Here is a 26742-nt window from a genome sequence, read left to right on the forward strand (position 1 = left end):
CGGTGTTGCACCAGTGTGGTGTATCCGGGGTCCGGGGAGAACACGTCTCGGAACCGATCCACCATTTCCCGGACGTCCTGCTTCTGCCGGGGGGTCAACTCTTCTCCCACGGGTACCTCGACGGGCTCCGTTTTTCCTGGGGTTGTAGAGAGAGAGAAACAGAGCATGGCATCCCTACTCACCCATTTCTTGAGAAGGTTAACATGATAGATCTTCGTCGGGTGCCTTCGACCTGGTTGCCTGACTCGGTAGTTTACCGGCCCCAATTTTTCCATAATTTCATACGGTCCCCTCCATCGGGCTAAAAACTTACATTCCGCCGTGGGCACCAGGACCAACACCCGATCCCCTGGGTTAAACACTCGGGGTTGTGTTCCCCGGTTGTACACGCGGGCTTGGGCCGCCTGTGCCTCGGCCATGTGTTCTCGGACTATGGGCCAGAGTGATGCCATCCTCACCCTCATCTCCTCGACGTGGTCCACCATGGTGCGGTAGGGGGAGGGTTGGTGTTCCCAGGCTTCCTTGGCCAGGTCGAGTAGTCCCCGGGGTCGTCGACCGTACAGGAGCTCGAAGGGCGAGAATCCTGTAGACGCCTGGGGCACCTCTCTAATGGAGAACATAAGGAATGGCAGCAGTTGGTCCCAATTCTTACCGTCCTGGTCCATGGTCTTTTTCAGCATTTTTTTCAGTGTCTGGTTGAATCTCTCGACTAGGCCGTCCGTTTGGGGGTGATACACCGACGTCCTCAGTTGGGTCACCTTCAGCATGCCACACAGGTCCTTCATGATCCTAGACATGAACGGGGTCCCTTGGTCGGTGAGAATCTCCTCCGGTATTCCGACCCTGGAAAACAACATCACAAGCTCCCTGGCTATGCCCTTGGTGGCCATGGAGCGTAGGGGGATGGCTTCGGGATACCGGGTGGCGTAATCAACAATAACCAGGATGTACCTGTGTCCCCTGTTGGTCTTGGGTAGGGGCCCCACTAGGTCCATCCCGATCCTGCTGAAGGGGACGGTGATGATCGGCAGGGGCACCAGCGGGTTTCTGTGATGGGGTTGTGGGGCCACTTGTTGACATTCGGGGCAGCTCCGGCAGTAATCTTCGATGGCCTTTTTTTATTCCGGGCCAGTGGAACCTGGCCCTCACCCTTTCCAGGGTTTTCTCCACTCCTAGATGGGCACCTAGGAGATGGGAGTGGGCTAACTGTAGGACAGAGGGTATAAAAGGACGTGGCACCAGTAACAACCTGAGGGGGGCCCCGTCCCTCATTACTACCTGGTATAGGAGCCCGTTATATATGGCGAAATGTGTGGGAGGGAGGTCTCTTACCCCGTCCAGTGGTCGTCCGTCTACGGCGGCCACCTGCCGAAGGGCGTTGGCTAGGTTGGGGTCCTCCAACTGGGCCGTCCCAAACCTCCCTGTGAGGGGCCCGGGTAAGATGGGCTCCTCCGGGTCCTGGGGAAACAGCCCGGCCAGCTCCTCTTCGTCGAGGGAGGGGGTATCTGCTTCCTCGGGGATGGGCGGCGCCTCTCCTTCGGGCTCACTGGGGCTGGAGGGTCCGTCGTTCTCGATGGCTGTGGCATAGACGTCATCGGGGTTGGGTTGGGTGGCCTCCACCAACGCCCGGGCCACGGCACTGGCGACTCCTTCCGATAGGGGATCGGTGGAGATCTCCTCCCCCAGCCCACAGATGGCTTTTTTTTTGTATTTTCGGGGAGGGGTCGTACCTGGTTTCACCACCAGGCTGCGCCAAAGCTCCTGGAACACGGGCAGGTCTCGGCCGACGAGCACCTCTACGGGGAGTCCTTCCACGACTCCTGCAGTGCCGATGTATCTACCCCTTGTCGTGTAGATCTCTAGGGCGGTGGTGGGGTATTCGCGGGTCTCCCCATGGATGCACGTGACCGCTCGGGTGCCGGTTAGGAGCGGGTACTGAGCATACGTGGGTCTCACCAATGTAATGGCGCTCCCGGAGTCCACCATCGCTGAGGCGTCGCGGCCGTTGACTTTGACAGGGGTGAGGGGCATGTGGTCCTCGTGAGTGGCCCAGCATCCTGTAATCAAACCGCATGGGCGACTCCCCTCACTGGCCGTGGGCATGGGCGCGTCCTGGCGGTGAGGGCATCCCCAGGCGATGTGCCCGATCTCGCCGCAGTGGTAGCACCTCCTCTCTTCCTGTCCAAACGCCGGCCGACGTCGGGGAAAGCCTGGGGGGAAGGAGGGAGACACATATTTATTTTCCTCCGTTTTAATTTTTTCTTTGCGGGTGGGCCCCTCTAATGTCTGGTTTCTTCCCCCACGCACTAAAGCTTGTGCGGCTTGGTAACCCTCCATTATTTCCACCAGGTCCTCGATGTTTCGGGGGTTTCTCTGGCCTGCCAATTTTTTTGCCTCATACGGGAGTGATCGGATGTATTTGTCCATGACCACGCGATCGGTGGGCGACACCTCGGTTGGCTCTGCGTGTAGCCAGGCCGTCGTGATCCTTTTTATCTCATGCATCTGGGCTCGCGGAGAAAGTGAGGCGTCATATGACCAGTCATGAAATCGTTGGGCCTTTAAGAACAGCGTGACCCCGCATCGCTGTAACGCTTCCGCTTTCAAAACCCGGAAGTCAACTTTTCCAGCGCGCTCTAAGTCCTGATACGTTACCTGCGTTTCATTGATCAAAAAGGGGGCTATTAACTCTGCCCAGTGATCTTCTGGCCATTTCTCGCGGAGTGCCGTTGTCTGGAATATTTGGAAAAAAACTTCAACATCGTCCGCTGCCGTTTGTTTGAGCAGGAAGCGCGCTGGATTGGCTCTCTCCACGGTATGTTGCTCCTGTTGGTTCTGTAACATGCCCTTGATTTCGCTTTGCATGGCCTCCGCGCGTTCTGTTTGCAATTCCATATATTTCTCCATTTGGCTTTGCTGTTGGTATTGTTGTTGCTGCTGGGATTGGAGGATTTGCATTTGTATTTGCATGGCTTGTTCGTGGCGCTTTTGGGTTTCTTGGTTGCTAGCGATTAGCCCCGCTAGCAGCTCTTGAAATGGCACCGGGGTGGCCATGCTTACTGGGTCGGTTGGTCTATCGGTCAGCGTTGCCAGAACCGGGTAGTGCCCACGTTCTCCACCAAGTTGTGACAGCCCCCGGGGTGGACAGGGGGTTTCACGACAACACTGACCAATAAACACAACCAGTCGGCAGATAAACGGTTCAAGTGAGGTTTTTACTGAAGGTAGAGAGGGGAAAGAGGTAGGATAGACACTCAAGAACACAATGTCCGTTTTCCAGAGGGAGGGTCGGGGTCCAATTCCACGGGTCGGTGCCCAGCGGGTATTCCTCAGACGGTCCAGGGCGCGGGCAGGAGCAGGGTAGTCGTACAGGCAGGGGTCGTGAGCCGGGCGGGTAGTCAGACGTTCCAGGGTGATCCAGGGGTAAGGCAGTCTTCTCCAAGGGTTTCTCTGTTTAGCTACTTCTTCTGCTTCCTCTTCCACTCCTACTCTCTCCCGGTTTCCTGTTGCCTGGGCCCTTTTGTAGTCCCCTCCTCCTCCTCTGATAGGGTGTGGTCGCTCCCTCGTCTCTCCTCCTCAGGTGTTGCTTGTTGGGCTGATGGTGGTTTGGCGCTCTTTTCCCTTCCCTGACATGGGGGCTCCGCCTCCATGTCAGGCAATATCGTCCCTCTATCACTGCCCCTCTGGGGTTGCCCCTCCGGCTGCCACAGTATGTATGTGTGTGTGTGCGTGTGCGTGTGCGTGCGTGCGTGCGTGCGTGTGTGTATATGTGTATATATGTATATGAACAGACGTTGGATGTGATGGTGTATCTCACGGTGTTCGTGTGAACATTTAGCTGGTTTTGAGGAAACAGGTGGAGCACAGGAAGTGAGGGAGGAGGGGACAAGCGGGGTACAAAAGGCGAGAAAAGAGAGGAAAAGTAGGGGACAAGAGGTGATGAAGGATGGGGCAAGTGAGGTCCAGCAGGTGAGGGAGAGTACTGGAGGACAGGTGGACATGGAGGAAGACGAGGAGCAGCTCAAGGCCCCTCAGCTGAAGAGGAAACAGAGAGGAGACAGAGGAAGCTCACAGGCCAAGAAAGTGGCAACTACAGAAAGTGGAGGAGCAGCCGAGTGTGAGTCCAGGCTGGAAGAGGACCTTGAGTCCGGTTGGGAGGAGAACTCTGCTGTAAACAGTGAGCCCTCTACACACGGTGCTGGCAGCTCTAGGGGCTCTGGAGGCTACAGCGTGGAGGAGATCAAGGAGTTTCTGAGGAGGAGTAAGAACGTGAGAAAAGTCAGAGTGGAGGACTACCTCTCTGACAAGGAGCAGCTCTCCAGCTCTGCCAGATCTCACATGAGGAGCAAGGACAGAGGAGGTCTCACGAAGCAGGAAGGATACAGACTCAAGAAGATAGTTCACAAAGTGAACAAAGAACTGGACAAAGAGGGCGCTAAGTGAGAGTCAGATCTCAGCCTGCAGACAATTAAAGTCACGTTTATGTTTGTTGGACTTTATTTGGTTAACCGTTTTAAATGATTAAGAAACTTGTTGTGTTTTTGTTTGTTGATTTGGTTTCAGTAAAATAAAAGGTTTTTCTAAAAAATCTAAAAATCTCTCTCTCTCTCAGGGTCAGTGAGTCTCAGCAGGATCGACAGCAGCTCCTCGCAGTGAGTGTAATTTACATACTGTCAGTGAACACACCATCACAAACCACCTCACACACACTGTCTCTCACACACACACACACAGAATAACCTCTGACTGCAGCAGATATTTAAACCTGCAGACCCCCCCGCCCCTTGTGAGTTCAGTCTGCTGCTGAGCTCTTTGACTAATGCACTTATTGATCCACACACACACACACACACACACTTCCTGCTATGATTCAAGCTTGGCTTATACTCACCATAGTGAATAATCAGAGCTCTAAATGTCACAAACGGTTTACTAATAAAATCACTTTTTAATGATTAGAGATTAAACAAAGAAGATCAATTCATCTTTAGTTTCTTTAGAAACAGGAAGTCTTAAATATTTATCAGCCAAATAAAATAGTTTACAGGATGTTCAACCTTTGTTTCTTTATATCACATGTAATACTTCACTTGTTTCTTTAGTATAAAGGTAATAAAGTAGTTCATTAATATGAGATATGAGTTGACAGATCTCCTCATAGTGTAGTTTATGTGTTCTCGGTTACACTCGTGCTCTTTTTATTCTGGTGTTTCAGAGGATGAAGCAACGAGCATCACGTTCATGACGTGGAGGCCAACAGCATGATTTTAAACAAGCTTCAGACTACTAGTATTAGTACATTAGTACTTTAGTTGTAGGAGCCATTAGTTAGGTCTGGATATTATTAATGTATATATTGGGAAGTGAAAGAGTCTGGAATGTCTTTGTTGAAGCGAGTCAGGAACAGGATCTTCTCCGCACCCAGCCGAGTGGCTAGTTGCTGCAATCAGTCACTACAGTAGTACTGCAGTAGTGTTACCACTGTAGTACTATGAGTACTGTAAAAGTATCAGTACTGTAGTAGTAGTAGTGGTACTGTAGTAGCAGAAGTACCATAGTTGTAGAAGTACTGTAGTTTTAGTAGTGGGAATACTGTAGTATTATTAGTACTGTAGTCATAAGAGTACTGTAGTAATATTTGTTAGTACTGTGGTAGTACGTATTTGGTAAAACTACTACAGTACTACTGCTACTAATGTACTTTAAAAACATGAGCACAGTTAAAGTGTCAGTTGATGTGTAACATGTGAGAGTAGTTAACGTGTCAGTTGATGTGTAACATGTGAGAGTAGTTAACGTGTCAGTTGATGTGTAACATGTGAGAGTAGTTAACGTGTCAGTTGATGTGTAACATGTGAGAGTAGTTAACGTGTCAGTTGACGTGTAACATGTGAGAGTAGTTAACATGTCAGTTGATGTGTAACATGTGAGAGTAGTTAACGTGTCAGTTGACGTGTAACATGCGAGAGTAGTTAACGTGTCAGTTGACGTGTAACATGTGAGAGTAGTTAACGTGTCAGTTGATGTGTAACATGTGAGAGTAGTTAACGTGTCAGTTGACGTGTAACATGCGAGAGTAGTTAACGTGTCAGTTGACGTGTAACATGCGAGAGTAGTTAACGTGTCAGTTGATGTGTAACATGTGAGAGTAGTTAACGTGTCAGTTGATGTGTAACATGCGAGAGTAGTTAACGTGTCAGTTGACGTGTAACATGCGAGAGTAGTTAACGTGTCAGTTGATGTGTAACATGTGAGAGTAGTTAACGTGTCAGTTGATGTGTAACATGTGAGAGTAGTTAACGTGTCAGTTGATGTGTAACATGTGAGAGTAGTTAACGTGTCAGTTGACGTGTAACATGTGAGAGTAGTTAACGTGTCAGTTGACGTGTAACATGTGAGAGTAGTTAACGTGTCAGTTGATGTGTAACATGTGAGAGTAGTTAACGTGTCAGTTGATGTGTAACATGTGAGAGTAGTTAACGTGTCAGTTGATGTGTAACATGTGAGAGTAGTTAACGTGTCAGTTGATGTGTAACATGTGAGAGTAGTTAACGTGTCAGTTGACGTGTAACATGTGAGAGTAGTTAACGTGTCAGTTGATGTGTAACAGTTGAGAGTAGTTAACGTGTCAGTTGACGTGTAACATGTGAGAGTAGTTAACGTGTCAGTTGACATGTAACATGTGAGAGTAGTTAACGTGTCAGTTGATGTGTAACATGTGAGAGTAGTTAACGTGTCAGTTGATGTGTAACATGTGAGAGTAGTTAACGTGTCAGTTGACGTGTAACATGTGAGAGTAGTTAACGTGTCAGTTGACGTGTAACATGTGAGAGTAGTTAACGTGTCAGTTGATGTGTAACAGTTGAGAGTAGTTAACGTGTCAGTTGACGTGTAACATGTGAGAGTAGTTAACGTGTCAGTTGATGTGTAACAGTTGAGAGTAGTTAACGTGTCAGTTGACGTGTAATATGTGAGAGTAGTTAACGTATCAGTTTACGTGTAACATGTGAGAGTAGTTAACGTGTCAGTTGATGTGTAACAGTTGAGAGTAGTTAACGTGTCAGTTGACGTGTAACATGTGAGAGTAGTTAATGTGTCAGTTGACGTGTAACATGTGAGAGTAGTTAACGTGTCAGTTGATGTGTAACAGTTGAGAGTAGTTAACGTGTCAGTTGACGTGTAACATGTGAGAGTAGTTAACGTGTCAGTTGACGTGTAACATGTGAGAGTAGTTAACGTGTCAGTTGATGTGTAACATGTGAGAGTAGTTAACGTGTCAGTTGATGTGTAACAGTTGAGAGTAGTTAACGTGTCAGTTGACGTGTAACATGCGAGAGTAGTTAACGTGTCAGTTGACGTGTAACATGTGAGAGTAGTTAACGTGTCAGTTGATGTGTAACAGTTGAGAGTAGTTAACGTGTCAGTTGACGTGTAACATGTGAGAGTAGTTAACGTGTCAGTTGATGTGTAACATGTGAGAATAGTTAACGTGTCAGTTGATGTGTAACATGTGAGAGTAGTTAACGTGTCAGTTGATGTGTAACATGTGAGAGCAGTTAACGTGTCAGTTGATGTGTAACAGTTGAGAGTAGTTAACGTGTCAGTTGATGTGTAACATGTGAGAGCAGTTAACGTGTCAGTTGATGTGTAACATGTGAGAGTAGTTAACGTGTCAGTTAATGTGTAACATGTGATAGTAGTTGACGTGTCAGTTGATGTGTAACATGTGAGAGTAGTTAACGTGTCAGTTGATGTGTAACATGTGAGAGTAGTTAACGTGTCAGTTGATGTGTAACATGTGAGAGTAGTTAACGTGTCAGCTGATGTGTAACATGTGATAGTAGTTGACGTGTCAGTTGATGTGTAACATGTGAGAGTAGTTAACGTGTCAGTTAATGTGTAACATGTGATAGTAGTTGACGTGTCAGTTGATGTGTAACATGTGAGAGTAGTTAACGTGTCAGTTGATGTGTAACATGTGAGAGTAGTTAACGTGTCAGTTGATGTGTAACATGTGAGAGTAGTTAACGTGTCAGCTAATGTGTAACATGTGATAGTAGTTGACGTGTCAGTTGATGTGTAACATGTGAGAGTAGTTAACGTGTCAGTTGATGTGTAACATGTGAGAGTAGTTAACGTGTCAGTTGCTGTGTAACATGTGAGAGTAGTTAACGTGTCAGTTGATGTGTAACATGTGAGAGTAGTTAACGTGTCAGTTGATGTGTAACATGTGAGAGTAGTTAAAGTGAACATTGCCTGTTTTAATGTGTCTGTAGTGCTGACGTTCCGCTGTAAATAAACATAATTTGTGTCTTTTTTTTCATGGAGGCTGATGGTTGTAAAGGTACCTGCAGAGTGAAACACAACTTGTTAATCAAAACTTTTAAGTAGTTTGGTTTATGTGTCATGGGATCAGTCTACGGCAAGCCGAGAGGTCTAAATTACAAAGCCAGACGTTCTTTGTTTCCCATCATGCATCAGGAGAAGAAGACGTGGATGACGGAGATGGAGAACAAGAAGCGTCAGCTGGAGGACGACAGGAGATCACTGCAGCACCTGAAGGTCAGACCTTCTTCTTCTTCACTCTTTAAATGTTCACTCTCACATTATTTAAGTCAACATTCTGTTAAACACAAAGTATAAAAGACATTAAGGTAATAACTTTAAATCAGGATTAAAAGGTTAAGATAAAATAAAATAATCCTTTATTAGTCCCACAGTGGGGAAATTTACAGGATTACTGCGGCATAGCGGAGTATATATTGTTACGTGAATTGGGGGGTGACCCCGCACGATTTTTAATTATTTTATTTGATAATAAAAAAAATTTTTAAATTAATGAATTAATTATATATATTTTTTTATTACTTTTATTTGAGTTATTAAAACTATATTCCTTATCAAAATGTTTTCAATTTATCAGGAAATAATTAGTAATAATCAAATAGGAGGCCTTTTGTTTGAAACGCACAAAAGTTTGAGCAGGTTTAGCTCCTTTCAGTCATTGATGCACAGACTGCAGGAGCTTCTACCGGCGATGAACTAACCCTTGCAGTCCACCAGAGGGACCACGACTCCACGAGACTCTTGCCTCGATGGGTCGGTCTCCCTGTGAGCACCCCTAATGCACTAAGAGTCTGCGAGAAGGAGGAGCCGAGCTTTACAGTTCGGTCTCCATATGATTTGCTCACCTGACCTTACGGGAGATAATGGGGAGAAAGGGTTCCCCAATTCTTATCTCTGTTTTGCCTCGTGGAATGCCCTATTTTAAGAGTGACCTCTACCGGGAGTTAAGTTTGCACTAAATAGTCTTCAATTGCCGACACGAGCCAGGTCGATGGCTTGCTTGCTTGTCCCATCCGAATCGCCCCACAGTAACTCACATTGACAGTGTGATCGGTCGCTCGGACTAGCAGTCGGTCTTATAAAAGTCCTGTATTAACTTTTTGATGGATATTCATATTCTGTATGTATGTCTGTATGTATGTATATGTATACATATATATGTATACGTATACATATATATGTATACATATACATATATACGTATACATATATATGTATATGTATACATATACATATATATGTTCACATATACATATATATACATATATATGTATATATATGTATATGTATACATATATATGTATACGTATACATATATATGTATACGTATACATATATATGTATACATATACATATATACGTATACATATATATGTATACGTATACATATATATGTATACATATACATATATACGTATACATATATATGTATATGTATACATATACATATATATGTATACATATACATATATATACATATATATGTATATATATGTATATATATGTATACATATACATATATATACATATATATGTATACATATACATATATACGTATACATATATATGTATATGTATACATATATATGTATACATATACATATATATGTATACGTATACATATATACGTATACATATATATGTATATGTATACATATATATGTATACATATATATGTATACATATATACGTATACATATATATACATATATATGTATACATATACATATATACGTATACATATATATGTATATGTATACATATATATGTATATATATGTATATATGTCTCTCCGCTGCGAACGTCTTACTGTGCACGCACAGCGGGAAAACGAGCTGGAACCGGTTCAAAATGAATAACAATATTTAATGTACGACACGAAATTCACTGACAAACTGAATTAACCATCAACAGTAATGTTCTCGAGAGCAGAGACCACATACACGCATCACCTCACAGTCCGGCTGAAAAAGCAAGCTGCAGTGATCTGAGGTCAAACATTGTCTTTTATATGCCCTGACAGTTGGAAAGTGTCGTAAACTGTCCTCAGACGTGTGACTGATCCTCAGTTGATCAGTGATTGGCTCCATTTGAATCCTGTCCCCTCCCTCTATCGATCCTTTAGCAAAACATCTCGGCTCCACCTCTCCGTCCCACTGGCCCCTCCTCCATCTGCTGCTGCATGTCCCACTCAGAATCCCTGTCTGACCCTCAAGATTTATTCTTACAGTGTTTTAATACCTACAGTGACTATACTTCTATGATTTAACACATTCAGTGAGTTATATGAGTTAATATACTGTAACGTATAATATCTTCTGCTCGTGAAGATATTGTAAACATATTGTGACGAATATATATATTATTATGACACTTCTACTCACCACCAGGGGTGTTATTTAATCCTACTAATAATGCGTTTAACACTGAAATTCTCCACAGGACCCAGGGGAATGTAGGTGAAGGAAACGGGAAGAGACGCCACACAAACAGCTGTTTACCGCTCAGTTCTTGTGTTACAAATGTCCGCTTAACAATAAAAAAAAACTGCGTTAACGCTTGTTTGCACTATACGTATGTGTATATATATATATTAGTGCTGTGCAAGTTAACGCGTTATCATGTTAACACATTCATTAATTAACGCCGACAATTACTTTATAGCGCGTTAACGCATTTTTTAATTTTTTTTATTTTGAAAGTGCGTTGCTCACTGGCAGCGGTGGAGGAACGGAGACGACTGGACATCGCTGGTAAAGTCTCAGACACTCACATGTTAGTGCAGCTACATGCTGACATTTACCGTGAACGCATTCAAACGCACAGATCGGGAGCGAAGGACTTTGAAAGTTAGCGGAAACATTAACGTGAGACAACATCCGGTTTCTTCAGACCAACATCCGGTTTTCAGAATGAATTATATTCACATTAAGTATGAAACATGCTGCATCACGTGAACCAAATGTTATTGCCCTTTGTTCATAGAGCAGTACTTTCAAAATAAAAGTGCGCAATACACTACTTTATAATTCATGATTGAACTTTGCCATAACAATGCGATTCATCGCGATTAATCGCAAAACATCCATGTAATATGGATGAATATTATTAAAAATTTTAATTAAAATATTTTAATCGCGATTAAATATTTTAATCGCGATTAAATATTTTAATCGCGATTAAATATTTTAATCGTTGCCCAGCACTAATTATTAGTAACTGTTATTAAGTACAGTGATCATGTGAACAGACACAAACTTCGAAAGTCTCTCCAGCTGTTAAAGCCGACTGACAGCTGATCCAGCTGTGATCAGCTGATCCTCCGTCATCAGAAACAGACGTCGCTTCACGTGACGCTTCAGAGGAAAGGACGTCTCATGTCTCTTAAAACGTATTTCCTCGTTCCTCTCTCCTCGCATGGTTTCCTCCATGCATCCCTGGTGGGAGGGACTAGGACGCAAGGAAAGGACCCAAGTGAGGGAAACGGGGATGCAATAAGAGACTTGGGATGTACCCCATGTTGTATGTTGTGAAACATGAACACTGACAGCTGGTTCTCTCAATCATTGTACTTCCTGTTCAGTCGAAGGCTCTGAGGGAGCGCTGGCTGCTGGAAGGAGCGCCCTCTGCTGGACCGGAGCAGGACGCAGTGAGGAGACAACTGGAACAGGACGAGGCCAAGACCAGGAGCCTGGAGGAGACCATCCACAGGTCTGATGTAGTCTGATTAATCTGTTCTAATCTGGTTTAATCTGGTCCAATCAAGTCTAATCTGGTCCATTCTGTCTAATGAAGTTTAATCTGGTTTAATCTGGTCTAATGAAGTCTAATCTTCAATAAGGTCAATTTTCAATAAGATTTAGGGAACCAAACTATGGAATGCTTTTTCCCACCTAGCAAAAGAATGTCCCTCTGTAACATGTTTTAAAAGATGCCTAAAAGAAAATCTAATTTCTGTTTTGTAAGTTTGTTTATGTATTAGTTTTCATGTCTTTCTTGTTTTCGCTGTTATATTACACATGCACACACACACGCTCACTCACACAATTACATTATTGTTATTATTTTTTTTCCTTTTCTTTCTTTCTTTGTTTTGTTGTAATGTAATGTCTAATGCATTTTTTCTTTGTAATTTTGTAAAATTTTAATATTATATAGGTGGAGGCTTCAAATAAGCCAAATTGGCTTTCTGTCTCTTCCTGCACTGTGATTCATTTATTTCTGTTATGTTTGATTATTTAAAATTTCGTTGTTTGACTTGTGCAAAAATAAATAACTAATCTGGTCTAATAAAATCGAATCTGGTTTAATCTGGTTTAATCTGGTCTACTGTAAAACTCTGAGCTCAGCCGGGGATCGAACCACCAACCTCGTGGTTTGTGGTTCGATCCGCTCTCCCTGTATGTTACCACAGTTATTTCTTTTAATATAAATGTTATATATATTATTAATTATTCTGTTTCATTTTAATGGTTAAACGTGTTTTGATGCTTTTAATGGTTTCATGTGAAGCACTTTGAATTACCTTGTTGTTGAAATGTGCTATACTAATAAACTTGCCTTGCCTAATTAAATACTTTAGACAAAATTTATGAAATGAAAGTTAAATATTCAGTTTGTGTTAAAGTGAATATTAATATATATCTTAAACTGAAGGTTAGAGGACGAACTGCTGAGTCTGGAAGGTGGCGGCGTAACACACAGAGCTGTGAGTACACACACACACACACACACACACAGAGCTGTGAGTACACACGCACACACACACACACGCATAACATGAAATAATGTTCTCCTTGTGGCTGTAATGCGTGTTGCAGCCTGTAGGTGGAGCTGTTTCATTTAGTAGTTTTAGACCGCAGTGACCTTAACTGTGAAGTTTACCGTCTCTGTCTCTGTCCCTGAAGGTGTCATCAGGATCAGATAAAGGTACATCTCTTCTTCTTCTGTGTTCTTGTTTTGTCTCCTCTTCCTCTCACTGTGTGTCTCTGATCTGGTGAGACTACTGTGACCTGTAATCAGATTACAGGTCGTATGACATCGAGTTGTCTGATTACAGTAGTCTGATTACAGAGAGTCAAAGAGGAATCAGTGATGTGTTGACCTTGTGGTGACCTTGTGATGACCTTTACTCTGGGCCCGCCTCCTTTCTTTCCCATGAGCCCTTGCAGAGGTGAAAGTTCACCAAAGCCCTGGAATGAACAAAGAGAGAGAGTCGACGGACGAGATGAAGAGAGGTGAGTCACACCTGCCATTGGACGCCCTCCATAAGTCCCGCCTGCACTCAGGTGATCTGGTTCAGAGCCCAGAGCCAGGTTTGATCTGGTGCCCCTTTCTTCACCAAACCCAGCACCAGACCGTCATCCTTCATGCAGACACACAGAAACAGCTTGTCTTTGTCTTTGAGGTGTGAGAGAGGGCGACGTTTCTGATATCAGGTCTCTGGCTGTGGATCAGGTCTCTGGTTGTGGATCAGGTCTCTGGCTGTGGATCAGGTCTCAGCGTGATTGGTAGGAAGTTGGTCAAAACAAAGAGAGACATCTGACCTCACAACGGGGTTAAACCTGCCAACAGCAGCCGGGGCATGAGGAGAGAGCAGCGCATCACTGTCTCTCTGCCTCCACGTCCACGCATCACAAGTTACACTGAGTTATATAACTCTAATATCATACTTATACAAGTTATAGTTCATATACTGAGTTATATAACTCTAATATCATACTTATACAAGTTATAGTTCATATACTGAGTTATATAACGCTAATATCATACTTATACAAGTTATAGTTCATATACTGAGTTATATAACTCTAATATCATACTTATACAAGTTATAGTTCATATACTGAGTTATATAACTCTAATATCATACTTATACAAGTTATAGTTCATATACTGAGTTATATAACGCTAATATCATACTTATACAAGTTATAGTTCATATACTGAGTTATATAATGCTAATATCCTACTTATACAAGTTATAGTTCATATACTGAGTTATATAACTCTAATATCATACTTATACAAGTTATAGTTCATATACTGAGTTATATAACTCTAATATCCTACTTATACAAGTTATAGTTCATATGCTGAGTTATATAACTCTAATATCATACTTATACAAGTTATAGTTCATATACTGAGTTATATAACTCTAATATCATACTTATACAAGTTATAGTTCATATACTGAGTTATATAACTCTAATATCATACTTATACAAGTTATAGTTCATATACTGAGTTATATAACTCTAATATCCTACTTATACAAGTTATAGTTCATATACTGAGTTATATAACTCTAATATCCTACTTATACAAGTTATAGTTCATATACTGAGTTATATAACTCTAATATCATACTTATATAAGTTATAGTTCATATACTGAGTTATATAACTCTAATATCATACTTATATAAGTTATATATATGTTTGTGTGGAGGGGGTGGTAGAGGCGAGAGAATAGCTCAGACAATGGCAGATGTAATCTAAAACGTGGCCACGTCACATGGGACTACACGTTGAAGATAGATCGAACTATCAAAATGGAGGGGCAGTTTCGCACGTGATCATGTCTCGCAAGACCACAAAATGGCGAGAGACTGAAATGGCGAGAGACTGAAATGGCAAGAGACTGAAATGGCGAGAGACAATAGAGATTGTGTTATCTACACGAGTCTGAGGTATTTAGCTCAACCAGTACATATAGCTTAACGCTATATGTGTGTGTTAGTAGAAGAAGAGAGAAAGCAAAGAAAACAAAATAAATCCTCGAAAACAAGGCAGCTCCTCACCACCGCGGTGAAATACGGAGATTGTTATTTCATCACAGAAACCCGGCTGATGATCTTGGACTCGCCCAGCAAACTACCGACCCCACTAGCGGTGACTGATCTATCTCCACACGGTATGAAATACACAGTCATGTCTACACATTAACGATCTCCTCGTTAATCTCGGGCGATTGATCGGGCAAAACAAAGAAGATAATAAACACACAATGACCGAACTAAGCCCAGACACCAAGTAACCTCTGACTGTGAGACGGCGCTTTAATGGTCGCCGTGGTCCTTCAGTGTGGAGCTTCCTTGGTTGAACTCAGCACCGGCAAATGTCGACTTGATTGAAAAGAGAATTTTTTCCTCTTTCTCTGAAGAATGCGTTTTCTTCCTTCTGCAGGCAAGTCGTCCGCTTCTCTTTTTCCAGGATGCGAAACAAAAACTAAATGTTCTTTAGTCGTCCAGCGAATTTAAGACTGATCTAAGATTTTCTTTTAAAAGCAACAACGTTTCTGTGCCGCCTTGCAAGTGAATTGAATCGCGTGGAAGGGCGATGTGTTCAGGTGGGCTCTGTGGTTTTAACAACTTGCTGGCACCCGGTCGTAAAACCGTGAATCCCGCCTCGGCATCCCCGGCCTCGTCCAATGAGAGCAGCGCTGGGTTTTGGTCACTCAGAATTCACACACAGGTTTAGTGTTTTTATCAGCTGAGATCAGGCTACAGACTTACCTGCAGGCCCAACTCACATCCCTTTGTTTCAGAGAACATGGTGAGAGCCCAACACCACGATGTAAACATGGAGAAGCAGCGTTCAGTTCTTCTGGAGCAAAGTCCCAGAAAGCTGCAGGTCTGCTGAGACCCTCGGCTCCTTTAAATCAGGACTGAAGACTTTTCTGTTTGCTGCCTTTAATTGAACCACATTCAAGGATATTAATCAATTTCTGCATTTGACTGCTGTATTTTATTTCTTACACTGCTTTCTAGTGTTTTAATGACTGTTTTTAATGTTTCAATGAATGTTCTTTTTAAATCTCCTTTACTTTTGCCTTATCTTTTGCCTCCTCTCCCTCCTCTCCCTCTTCCTCCTCCTCTTCCTCTTCTTCCTCCCCCTCCTCCTCTTGCCCCTCCCCCTCCTCAGCCATGTACTCAGTGGAGATCACAGTGGAACGTGACAGACTGACGGGAGAAACCAGAGATTTGTCCACTAACACCTCACTTCCTGTTGACTTTTCTCACCAAGGAGTCAAAGTGTACGAGGACGAGAGGAAAGGTGATGTCATCATAAGGGGACAGACAGACCTGCTGACAGCAGCTAGACCACCAGAGACGTCCAACCAGAATGAGTGAAACCTGCGCATGCTCACTCTACACCTCCTCTTCCTCCTCATGTCTCAGTGAAGCTTCAGGTTCAGACCTGAATGAGGAGGAAGACTCCATCTGAAGGTCTTTCATTATAGATTGAGTGACATCACAGAGTGACGTCACATAGTGTTGGAGGATAGTCTGTTCCTATTGGTTCTTTAGCTATGACCCTGACCTGGTCTGGACCCTGACTGTGTCCTGGTGTGGACACTGACTCTGACCCTGACTCTGTCCTGGTCTGGACTCTGTCCTGGTCTGGACACTGACCCTCACCGTGTCCTGGTCCGTACCCTTACTGTGTCCTAGTCTGGACCCTGACCATGTCCTGATCTGGACACTGACCCTGACCGTGTCCTGGTCTGGACGCTGACCCTGACCCTCTCTCTCTCTCAGTGGTCCACGAGATGAACGGTGAAGATGGAGTCCAGCCACTGAGCTTCTCTGAGGTGGAGGAGCTCCTCCACAAAGCTGACGAGGCCTCAATGATGTCACAGACCGACGCCACGGTGACCACCCCACCGACAGCGGAGGTCCAGGAGGAGGCGCGTCACGAGATCACCGGTCTGGAAACCAAACCAGGCAGAGAGCCGAGCGGAGAACCGATCCTCGCCGAGGCCAGCGCGGAGAACCCCGTCACCATGGTGTTCATGGGGTACCAGAGCGTGGAGGACGAGGACCAGACCAAGAAGGTTCTGGGTCTAAAGGGGACAGTGAAGGCTGAGCTGGTGCTGATCCACAACGGGAGAACCTCACCGGCTTCACCTCCACCCGCCGCCCCGGGGGAGGTGAAGGGAGGAGCGAAGGAGGTGAAGGGAGTAGCGGAGGAGGTGAAGGGAGCAGCCGAGGAGGTGAAGGGAGGAGCGGAGGAGGTGAAGGGAGGAGCGGAGGAGGTGAAGGGAGGAGCTGGGGAGGTGAAGGGAGGAGCGAAGGAGGTGAAGAGAGTAGCGGAGGAGGTGAAGGGAGCAGCCGAGGAGGTGAAGGGAGGAGCGGAGGAGGTGAAGGGAGGAGCGGAGGAGGTGAAGGGAGGAGCTGGGGAGGTGAAGGGAGGAGCTGGGGAGGTGAAGGGAGGAGCGGGGGAGGTGAAGGGAGGAGCTGGGGAGGTGAAGGGAGGAGCTGGGGAGGTGAAGGGAGGAGCTGGGGAGGTGAAGGGAGGAGCGGGGGAGGTGAAGGGAGGAGCTGGGGAGGTGAAGGGAGGAGCTGGGGAGGTGAAGGGAGGAGCGGGGGAGGTGAAGGGAGCAGCGGAGGAGGTGAAGGGAGCAGCAGGGGAGGAGGTGAAGAAGGAGAAGCAGCCGTGTAAGTGCTGCAGCATCATGTGATCCTGCAGAAGGGCGCCTCTTCAACATATAATCACACTAAAATAAAAAGAACTTTAAAGGACAAAAACTACAGGAAGTAAAACTCACTGCCCTAAGCCCCGCCCCTAAGCCCTGCTTCTAACAACATGACATCATTTACTGTTTCTTCATTCTCTTGTTTTGTAAAAGCTCTCTTTACTTTTTTCTATTTTCCTGAAGCCTTTTTACTTTTGTACTCATGTTTCCAGCTGCGATGTCTAGATGAGTCTGATTAGCATTAGCTTGTAGTATTAGCATTAACCCCCTCTCTCTCTTTATGAGCTCATCAATAGAAATTAATTCATTTTTAAGTATTCATTTAATTTTGTAAGTTTCTCCTGTTGAGTTTTATAAAAGAAAATAAACAACAACAAACGGATTCTGTGTTTGTTTCTGTTTCACCTCATCACTCCATCACCTATATAACCTCCATCACCTATATAACCACCATTGCCTCTATAACCTCCATCACCTCTATAACCTCCATCACCTCTATAACCTCCATCACCTCAATAACATCCATCACCTCTATAACCTCCATCACCTCTATAACCTCCATCACCTCAATAACATCCATCACCTCTATAACCTCCATCACCTCTATAACCTCCATCACCTCTATAACCTCCATCACCTATATAACCTCCATCACATCTATAACCTCCATCACCTCTATAACCTCCATCACCTCAATAACATCCATCACCTCAATCACCTCTATAACCTATATAACCTACATCACCTCTATAACCTCTAACCTCCATCACCTATATAACCTCCATCACCTCTATAACCTCCATCACCTCAATAACATCCATCACCTCTATAACCTCAATCACCTCTATAACCTCTATAACCTATATAACCTACATCACCTCTATAACCTCTATCACCTCTAACCTCCATCACCTCTATAACCTCCATCACATCTATCACCTCCATCTCCTCTATAACCTCCATCACCTCCATCGCCTCTATAACCTCCATCACCTCCATCACCTCTATCACCTCTAACCTCCATCACCTATATAACCTCCATCACATCTATAACCTCCATCACCTCTATAACCTCCATCACCTCAATAACATCCATCACCTCTATAACCTCAATCACCTCTATAACCTCTATAACCTATATAACCTCCATCACCTCTATAACCTCCATCACCTCTATAACCTCTATCACCTCTAACCTCCATCACCTCTATAACCTCCATCACATCTATCACCTCCATCTCCTCTATAACCTCCATCGCCTCTATAACCTCCATCACCTCCATCGCCTCTATAACCTCCATCACCTCCATCGCCTCTATAACCTCCATCGCCTCTATAACCTCCATCACCTCCATCGCCTCTATAACCTCCATCACCTCCATCGCCTCCTTAACCTCCATCACCTCTATAACCTCTATAACCTCCATCACCTATATAACCCCCATCACATCTATAACCTCCATCAACTCTATAACCTCTATAACCTCCATCACCTCTATAACCTATATCACCTCTAACCTCCATCACCTCTATAACCTCATCACCTCTATCACCTCCATTTCCTCTATAACCTCCATCACCTCTATCACCTCTATAACCTATATAACCTCCATCACATCTATCACCTCCATCGCCTCTATAACCTCCATCACCTCCATCGCCTCTATAACCTCCATCACCTCCATCGCCTCTATAACCTCCATCACCGCCATCGCCTCTATAACCTCCATCGCCTCTATAACCTCCATCACCTCCATCGCCTCTATAACCTCCATCACCTCCATCGCCTCCTTAACCTCCATCACCTCTATAACCTCTATCACATCTATAACGTCATCACCTCTATAACCTCTATAACCTCCATCACCTCCATCACCTCTATAACATCCATCACCTCTATAACCTCCATCACCTCTATCACCTCCATAGCCTCTATAACCTCCATCACCTCTATAACCTCCATCACCTCTATAACATCCATCACCTCTATCACCTCCATAGCCTCTATAACCTCCATCACCTCTATGACGTCCATCACCTCTATAACCGCTATAAATTCCAATTCATGAATTGGAAATTAAAAAACAGATAGAAATTGAGAGACTCCGCCAGGAATCAGAGACTGCAAAAATAGATCTGGAGAAATATCGTTTGTCACTGGTGCGCAGGTGCCCAGGTCTGCTGTGGATCGCTTTGACGTTAGTAATTTGCGCTGGTTGCCACCGTTTAATGAAAGGGATCCGGACACGTTCTTCGTGCTGTTTGAACGGGTAGCTAAGGCTAGAAACTGGCTCGATGCGGACTGTGCGCTGATGCTGCAGTGTGTCCTCTCAGGGAAAGCACAGGAAGCGTATTCCTCTTTGAGCCTGGAGGATAGCTCTAGTTATTCTAAAATAAAGTCTGCGGTACTTAAAGTGTATGAGCTGGTACCAGAGGCTTATTGCCAGCGATTTAGGTCCTTGGAGAGGAAAAGTGGTCAGACATATGTGGAGTTGGTGAGAGACTTATCAACTCACTTCAAGCGATGGTTAACAGCCCTCGACATAGCTACTTTTGACGGTCTGTGTGAGTTGATGATTTTGGAGCAATTAAAAAATATCCTTCCAGATCGTATTGCGACATATGTCATCGAACAAAGGAGCACAACTGCTGCTAATGCGGCCGTATCAGCTGATGAATACATGTTGCTTCATAAGAGCAGTTTCATAGTGTTCTGTGGCTCGCGATGGTTCTGACGCGGTTCCGCAGGAGATGCGTTCAAAGAAGGTGGGAGGTTTTAAGTCTGACTTTCGAACAGGTGGCAGATTCGACAATAGTAATACCTGTAATTATGGTCGGGAGGAAGGACATTGGAAGGCAGATTGTCCTACGTTACAGGCTAAACTAAGGGATGTAAGATCTAATGTTAGGCCTGCGGCGTTTGCAGCTACGGTTAAAGACTGCTGTTTTGCTGAGGGGCTTACATCGCACTCTGGGGGGCTTACATCTCACTCTTGTGACCTGGGGGTTTTGGCAGCTTATGCTCCTTTCATTCGAGGCGGATTTGTGTCACTTTTGGGAAGTGAGATAAAGGTCCCAATAAAAATCTTGAGGGATACAGGGGCCTATGATTCGTATATCGTTGACTCTGTTTTTCCTTTGTCTGAGGAGACTGACACTGGTGACTGTGTTCTCAGTCGTGGGATGGGATTGAAGATTCTCCCTGTTCCGTTGCACAAGATGGTGCTTGACTGTGAGCTGGTTAAGGGTGAGATAGCTGTTGGTGTGCGTCCAGCATTGCCTATTGAAGGTATACATTTTATTTTGGGCAACGGCTTGGCTGGTAGCAGAGTTTGGACGGACACGCTTCCCGCACCGGTGGTCCCATGTTGTCCAATTGATTCTACGTCTGACGAGAGCTCCAGAGTGTTGCCCGAGGTCTTTTCATCCTGCGTGTTTACACGTGCTATGAGCAAATCAGACCCTGACATGTCAACGCGGTCGAGGTAGTTTTGGAGGTCCCATCTCTGTCGGAGCTTTACAGGAAATGTTTGGATACAAATAGGGCTGATCGATTACAATGTGTCTGGTGCTTTAATCTCTTCCAAAGAATGTTCTTATGAAACCCAGTGTGTTCAACATAACAAATTATAGAAACTGTTTACTTGTGAATTCAAATGTGTTCAGTTCAATCCTAAGTTAAACGATGATTTTCTTCAGCATATCCCCCCTTTGGGGGTCACTTGACCCTCAACATAACTTCATATAACCTTTGTCAAATAGGTGGAACTGTAACCTAAAGTTTTGATCCCTAACAGCTTTGCAACAACGCAAGTGATTAAATGGATTATACAGAATCAGAGAATGATCCTGCCAAATGATGATGTCAATGATATGTGCTTGATTAAATACCAATACAGAACATTTGAGCGAGTAAGATAATACAAATAACATCATTCAATACTAAGGTTCACTTTCATATAAGGGCGAAAAAACCCGCAGGTTGCATTACAGGAAAAACTCCCTTACGGTCCTTCCCCGCCGAGCGACCACCTTCTGGCATGAAGTGAATCTGTTCTTGATTACAAACATATATTAACTGATAAATCACACATTTTAGTTTCTGCAAAATATGGAACAATATATCGGTATTCATTAGATGCAACGTCTAAGATCAAACTATGTATTTACGCTATAATACTTGTACACAGACTATATGAATCATGACTTTGAATATATGTGAATGTAGAAATATCTGATTGCAATACCTTCTATTTATAGTGACAGTTTGGACAGATAATAAAACATGTGACGTGGTGTTTTTTGGACGTGTATGTACTTTCAACAAAGTTCAGGCTCTCGTCTTTATGCTGAGATGCTGAGATGCCTCCTTGGGGCAGAATAGATTCTGGCCCCAAGCTGAATCTATTTGAGGACGCTGATTGGCTAAACTGTATGTCACTCATTTATATCTTTAATCAGCATTAAAGCATCATTGGCTCAACTGCTTCATAGACCCGCCTCTTTAGGGCAGATTGCATGCTGGGAGTGTGATTGTGTGTGTGTGTGTGTGTGTGTGTGTGTAGGGCTGCTGCCGGCTCACAGATGGAAACCATGAGTGTGAATACAGATCGCGAGGAGTAGTATGAATATCAGTCAGCGATTATTGACTTTAAGTATTAGAGTCAATGTAACGTGTTCTGTGAAGCATAGAATATAGTCGGGGTCGGCGATCTCAGAGCGACGGCGGTTAGTAATGGACGTGGGCCGGTATTGGACCGGGCCAAAACCCCATCGGCCTACCGGGGATTCCCCGTCCATTATCTGTTTCTCATGCTGTGTTGGACTTCCGTCTGTTTTTCTGAAACCTCTCTGTTTCCACAATGCTCCAAAGAGTTGTGTGACGCCTAGTGCATACTGGCTGTCAGTGTAAATGTTTGCGACTCTGCCTTGAGCGAGTCTGCATGCCTCAGTCAATGCTTTTAATTCGGCTAGCTGTGGCCCTGTGGAATACGTGTGTAACTGAGTTTTCGTCCTCTGTATGTAAAGGCAAAAAGATGTCGAGAGTCTTCAGCCAATGGAATACTGAAGAATGCTGAGCACAAATCAATTACTGTAAAACATGTTGCATCATGTGTCACGTTCGTGAGGAGAGCATGTGGATTTGGCACCTCTGCTGGCCAATCTTGTACTACATCATTTACAAGTCATGCACAAGTCGATATTTTGATTTGTCGTTTTTTGGCACTGGTAGTATGGGAGTGTTGCAGGCGCTGTACGTCTCAACCAACACTCCTGCGTTTATCAGACCTTCAATTGTCTTACTTATACCTTCTTCAGCTTCTGGTTTTAGCGGATATTGTGGTCGATAAGGCAGTTTCACATTTGGCCTTCATTCAATTTTTACAGGATTGGCAGACTTTACCAACCCTACATCATTGTCATGTTTCGACCACACTTGCTCTGGCACATGCGTCAACATGTCTTCCATAAAAGTGTTTTTACTCTCTTCACTTTTAGTTCGTAATGTTTTTCATGTTGGAATTGTTACTACCTGCGGTTTTGCCATCATAGATATTCCACAAAGGATTTAGATCATCTTATTATCACGTGACGAAAATATTAGTGGGTTGTCTGTTTCTTGCCACTCAACCTGTGTAGCAACATGCATCATTGGACCGAGGTCTTTTGATTCAAACGGTTCATTCACCAATAGGGTGATATGTGGAACCAACTCTGGTACAGCGTACCACTCTGAAATGAATGAATTTGGTTGCACGCTCAGTGCCGCCCCCTGTTGGCCTACTACAATATCCTGTGTTATCAACTCAACAGTCACATTTTTTGTTTTCTCATCCCATTTTTTCTCGAATACTGCACTGTATGATGCATCATAGAACATTGTGCAATGATAGTCAGATAGTGGTTGCTTTGCTTCTGGATTTGGGCTCGAATTAAGTTTTCCCATTGGCTGAATAAATTTGTTATTGGTTCTGTAACATCACCCAGCCAATAGACTTTTGCACATTCTGATTGTGTGTACATTTGAAAATCCAATCCAGACCTATCAACATATACTCCACCTGGTGAACACCAGACTTTTATTTGTAATTTACACAGTGCATCCCTTCCCAACAAATTGATTGGAGTTTGATCAGATACTAAAATTGGAATTTTAGTTTCACCACCTTCAGTTGTTGGTCTCACTGGAGCTGTTATTGGAATCATTTGTGTCATTCCCGAGAATCCTACTGTCTTAACAAATTTGCCTGACAAGGGGAGGTGTGTGGCATATTCTGGACTTACGCATGTATAAGTAGCTCCAGTGTCGACCATCATCGGTGTTGGCCTGCCTTCTAATTGAACCTGTAGCATGGGTTCTTTATCAGCTCCTACGGTGATAATTGGATGCTGACCCTCCCCGTTAGGATTCTCTGGGCACCCCTAGTAACCATATTTTGGACCTGCCCATGGATTTACAGGACCTCTACCCCCACGTTGCATGGACTGAGACCCACGACCCCCCTCTCTCCACTCTGTGCCTGGTCGTGATCTCGGACAATTGTCTCGGAAATGGCCTGTGTCTCCACACCCCCAGCACTCCCTCTGTGGGGGATGTCGTTGTCCATTCTGGAAAGAAGGTGGTCCTCTTTGACCTTCCCAGCGAGGGCGAGCAAAAGGTCTCATTGCCCATCTCGTTCTTGTGGGTTTGGCTGTTGTGAATAAACATTGACAACAGCGGGTGGCTGCACGAGTGATGGTTGTGCATCAGGTGCAGTTGGCATTGCATAGATAGTAGTGTCATTTACCATTGGCGCTTGGGTCTTTATTTTGTTTTTGTTTTGTAAGTCAGTGAGTTGTAGCTGTGCTAATTTTCGCTGCAGACTCCTCTCTTGTTCTTTAGTTTTCTCCTCATCCTTCCTATATCTTTCAATCGCGTGCACCACGTGATCACGGAATTGTCGGTGAGGCATTGAAGTCAGTCCCACCACATCCTCCAGTCTGCTCTGCACCGGAGTTGGCAGGGCTTCAACAACTGCATTCCTGAACAAAGTCATTAAGACAGGGCTGCTCTCGGCCTCTTCCTCTGTCTCTTGCTTCCATCTTTTCAGCTGTTTATTAATATATGCAGCTGCATTCTCAGTCTCTGCCAGAGGCTCCCCCTTTAATGATTTGGGATCTATTTTGGTAGGGTACTCCCCCCTCAAGGCCACCCATAACTCAGCTCTGTATGCATTGAGCTCAGTTCCGTCTGCCATAGGACTGGACATCCAAGTACTTCCGCTATTGCGTAAAATATTTTCCATAGTGGATACTCCAAGACTCTGTGCCCACACGGCCTTAATGTCTCCCAAGACTAACATTTTCCCGACCGTTTCCTCCTCAAAAGCCTTGATCCACTTACCAGCCCCTCATGACTGCCAGGCAGCCTGGAAATCAGTCCTGCAAGGTTGAGTGTTTGCCAAGGTGTATAATGCCCCTGAGATCCTCTTATCAAAATGGGATACTGCCCATACCTGTCTGGTGGGTGTATGTTGGGTCTGGATCTCAGATCATAAGCTTTGCCCTTTATTCCCCCCTCTTTGTTTGCCCCTGCTAGTCCCACTGTCGCTCCTACTATTCCTCCTTCTGCCCCCCTCTTCTCACAAACCTCCCTGTGGCTCTTCTCTATCTGCCTCTCTAACTGTTTGATCCCGGCACTCGCATGGTTGTGACATTCATCTACTTCCTCCTCCATCTCATTGATTATGGTCTGAATTACATCGCCTCTCGAGTCTCTCTGTTCTCCCCTTCCATGCTGGTCCATATCCAGCCAGTGTGTCTCTCCTCCTTCTCTCCCTACGGTCTCATTTCGTCCCGATAACAATCTAATATTTATAATGCTTTTGTTGCTTTCCCTTTTCGTCCAGTGCTGCAGTGTTTTGGGGGTTGATCTTCTATTTTTGATGTTGGGGTCAGATCGAGTTTGAGGCTGGATAACCTGTTCGGGTCACTCTGTGGGGGAGTTTGGTGCGTCATTAGAGACTCATTGTTGTCTTTAACTTCGAAGTCGCCATTAATGTTAACAGTTCCTGCAATTGATGGATAAATTCGAATAGGCCTGCAGCTGTTACATTTTGTCTATTTTTGCTTTTCTTTCTTTTAGTTCACCTAACCCGTTTCTTACATTTTTCCTGTAGCGTTGACCTTCAACCTTAAACAGTTTAATTGTTACTAGTTCTAGTTCTCTTTTGTGCAGCCGTTTCTTGCTTTTATCTTTTGGTTTGTAATCCTTGATTCTTAGTTCCATTTCCTCACACAAACCCACATCAAATGTGTCGTCTTTTGGCCAGGATGGATCTAGTGCTTTGGTGCGTTTTGCCCATTTCTCTGAGAGTCTCTGGACATCTTTTGCATGCTCTGGGTTTTTGAACCCCACGATAGCTACTGGTGTCACACTCATTTTTATTATATTTAAATTTATTTAAAATTTAAACTCACAACCTCGCAAAATTCCAAATCAAAAAGTCTAAGTTTATTCTCGTTAATTCTGGTTTAAATGATTATGCTACTTATACATTTATACCGGTTACAGTTGTAATGTTTATTGTGACAAATAATAAGATTGCTTTTATTAACTTGAAATAGTTTGTACGACAATGGAGGATATTGAATTTATTCACTTCAGGTTCTTTAGGAACATACTATGATCAATGTCTGTATGTATGATGGCGTGTGCAACTACAGGCTGTCACTCAACAATGTGTGGGCGTTCAGCCAACAATCACCTCTACGGAGCCAAACAGGAGGGTGGGGAGAGATCTCACCTTTACTCATGTACTACAAACCTTCAGTTGCGCACACACATCTGGGCGTCTTGCCAACGCACAGTAGACGGCACGAAAGGGAGGGCTATTGACTGTGATAGATAAATATATCTTCAGATTTATACAG

At 44.3% G+C, this 26742-nt stretch overlaps 1 protein-coding gene across 1 annotated transcript in view; it reads left to right on the forward strand.

Moving 5' to 3' along the window:
* The window catches only part of palm1a (paralemmin 1a), a gene marked incomplete at both ends in the record, with an annotated part of 23940 nt that extends 6126 nt beyond the window's left edge, over positions 1-17814 (forward strand). Inside the window, 8 exons of the mRNA XM_079267301.1 lie at positions 4613-4652; positions 8482-8562; positions 11930-12057; positions 13003-13054; positions 13254-13275; positions 13518-13583; positions 16275-16406; positions 16892-17814. Of these exons, the coding sequence (XP_079123427.1) occupies positions 4613-4652; positions 8482-8562; positions 11930-12057; positions 13003-13054; positions 13254-13275; positions 13518-13583; positions 16275-16406; positions 16892-17814 (1444 nt within the window). The remainder of the gene's footprint in view (positions 1-4612; positions 4653-8481; positions 8563-11929; positions 12058-13002; positions 13055-13253; positions 13276-13517; positions 13584-16274; positions 16407-16891) is intronic.
* Positions 17815-26742: the final 8928 nt, after the last annotated feature.

Source organism: Melanostigma gelatinosum (assembly GCF_949748355.1).
Source record: "Melanostigma gelatinosum genome assembly, chromosome: 4".
In the NCBI taxonomy this organism is placed as follows: Eukaryota; Metazoa; Chordata; class Actinopteri; order Perciformes; family Zoarcidae; genus Melanostigma; species Melanostigma gelatinosum.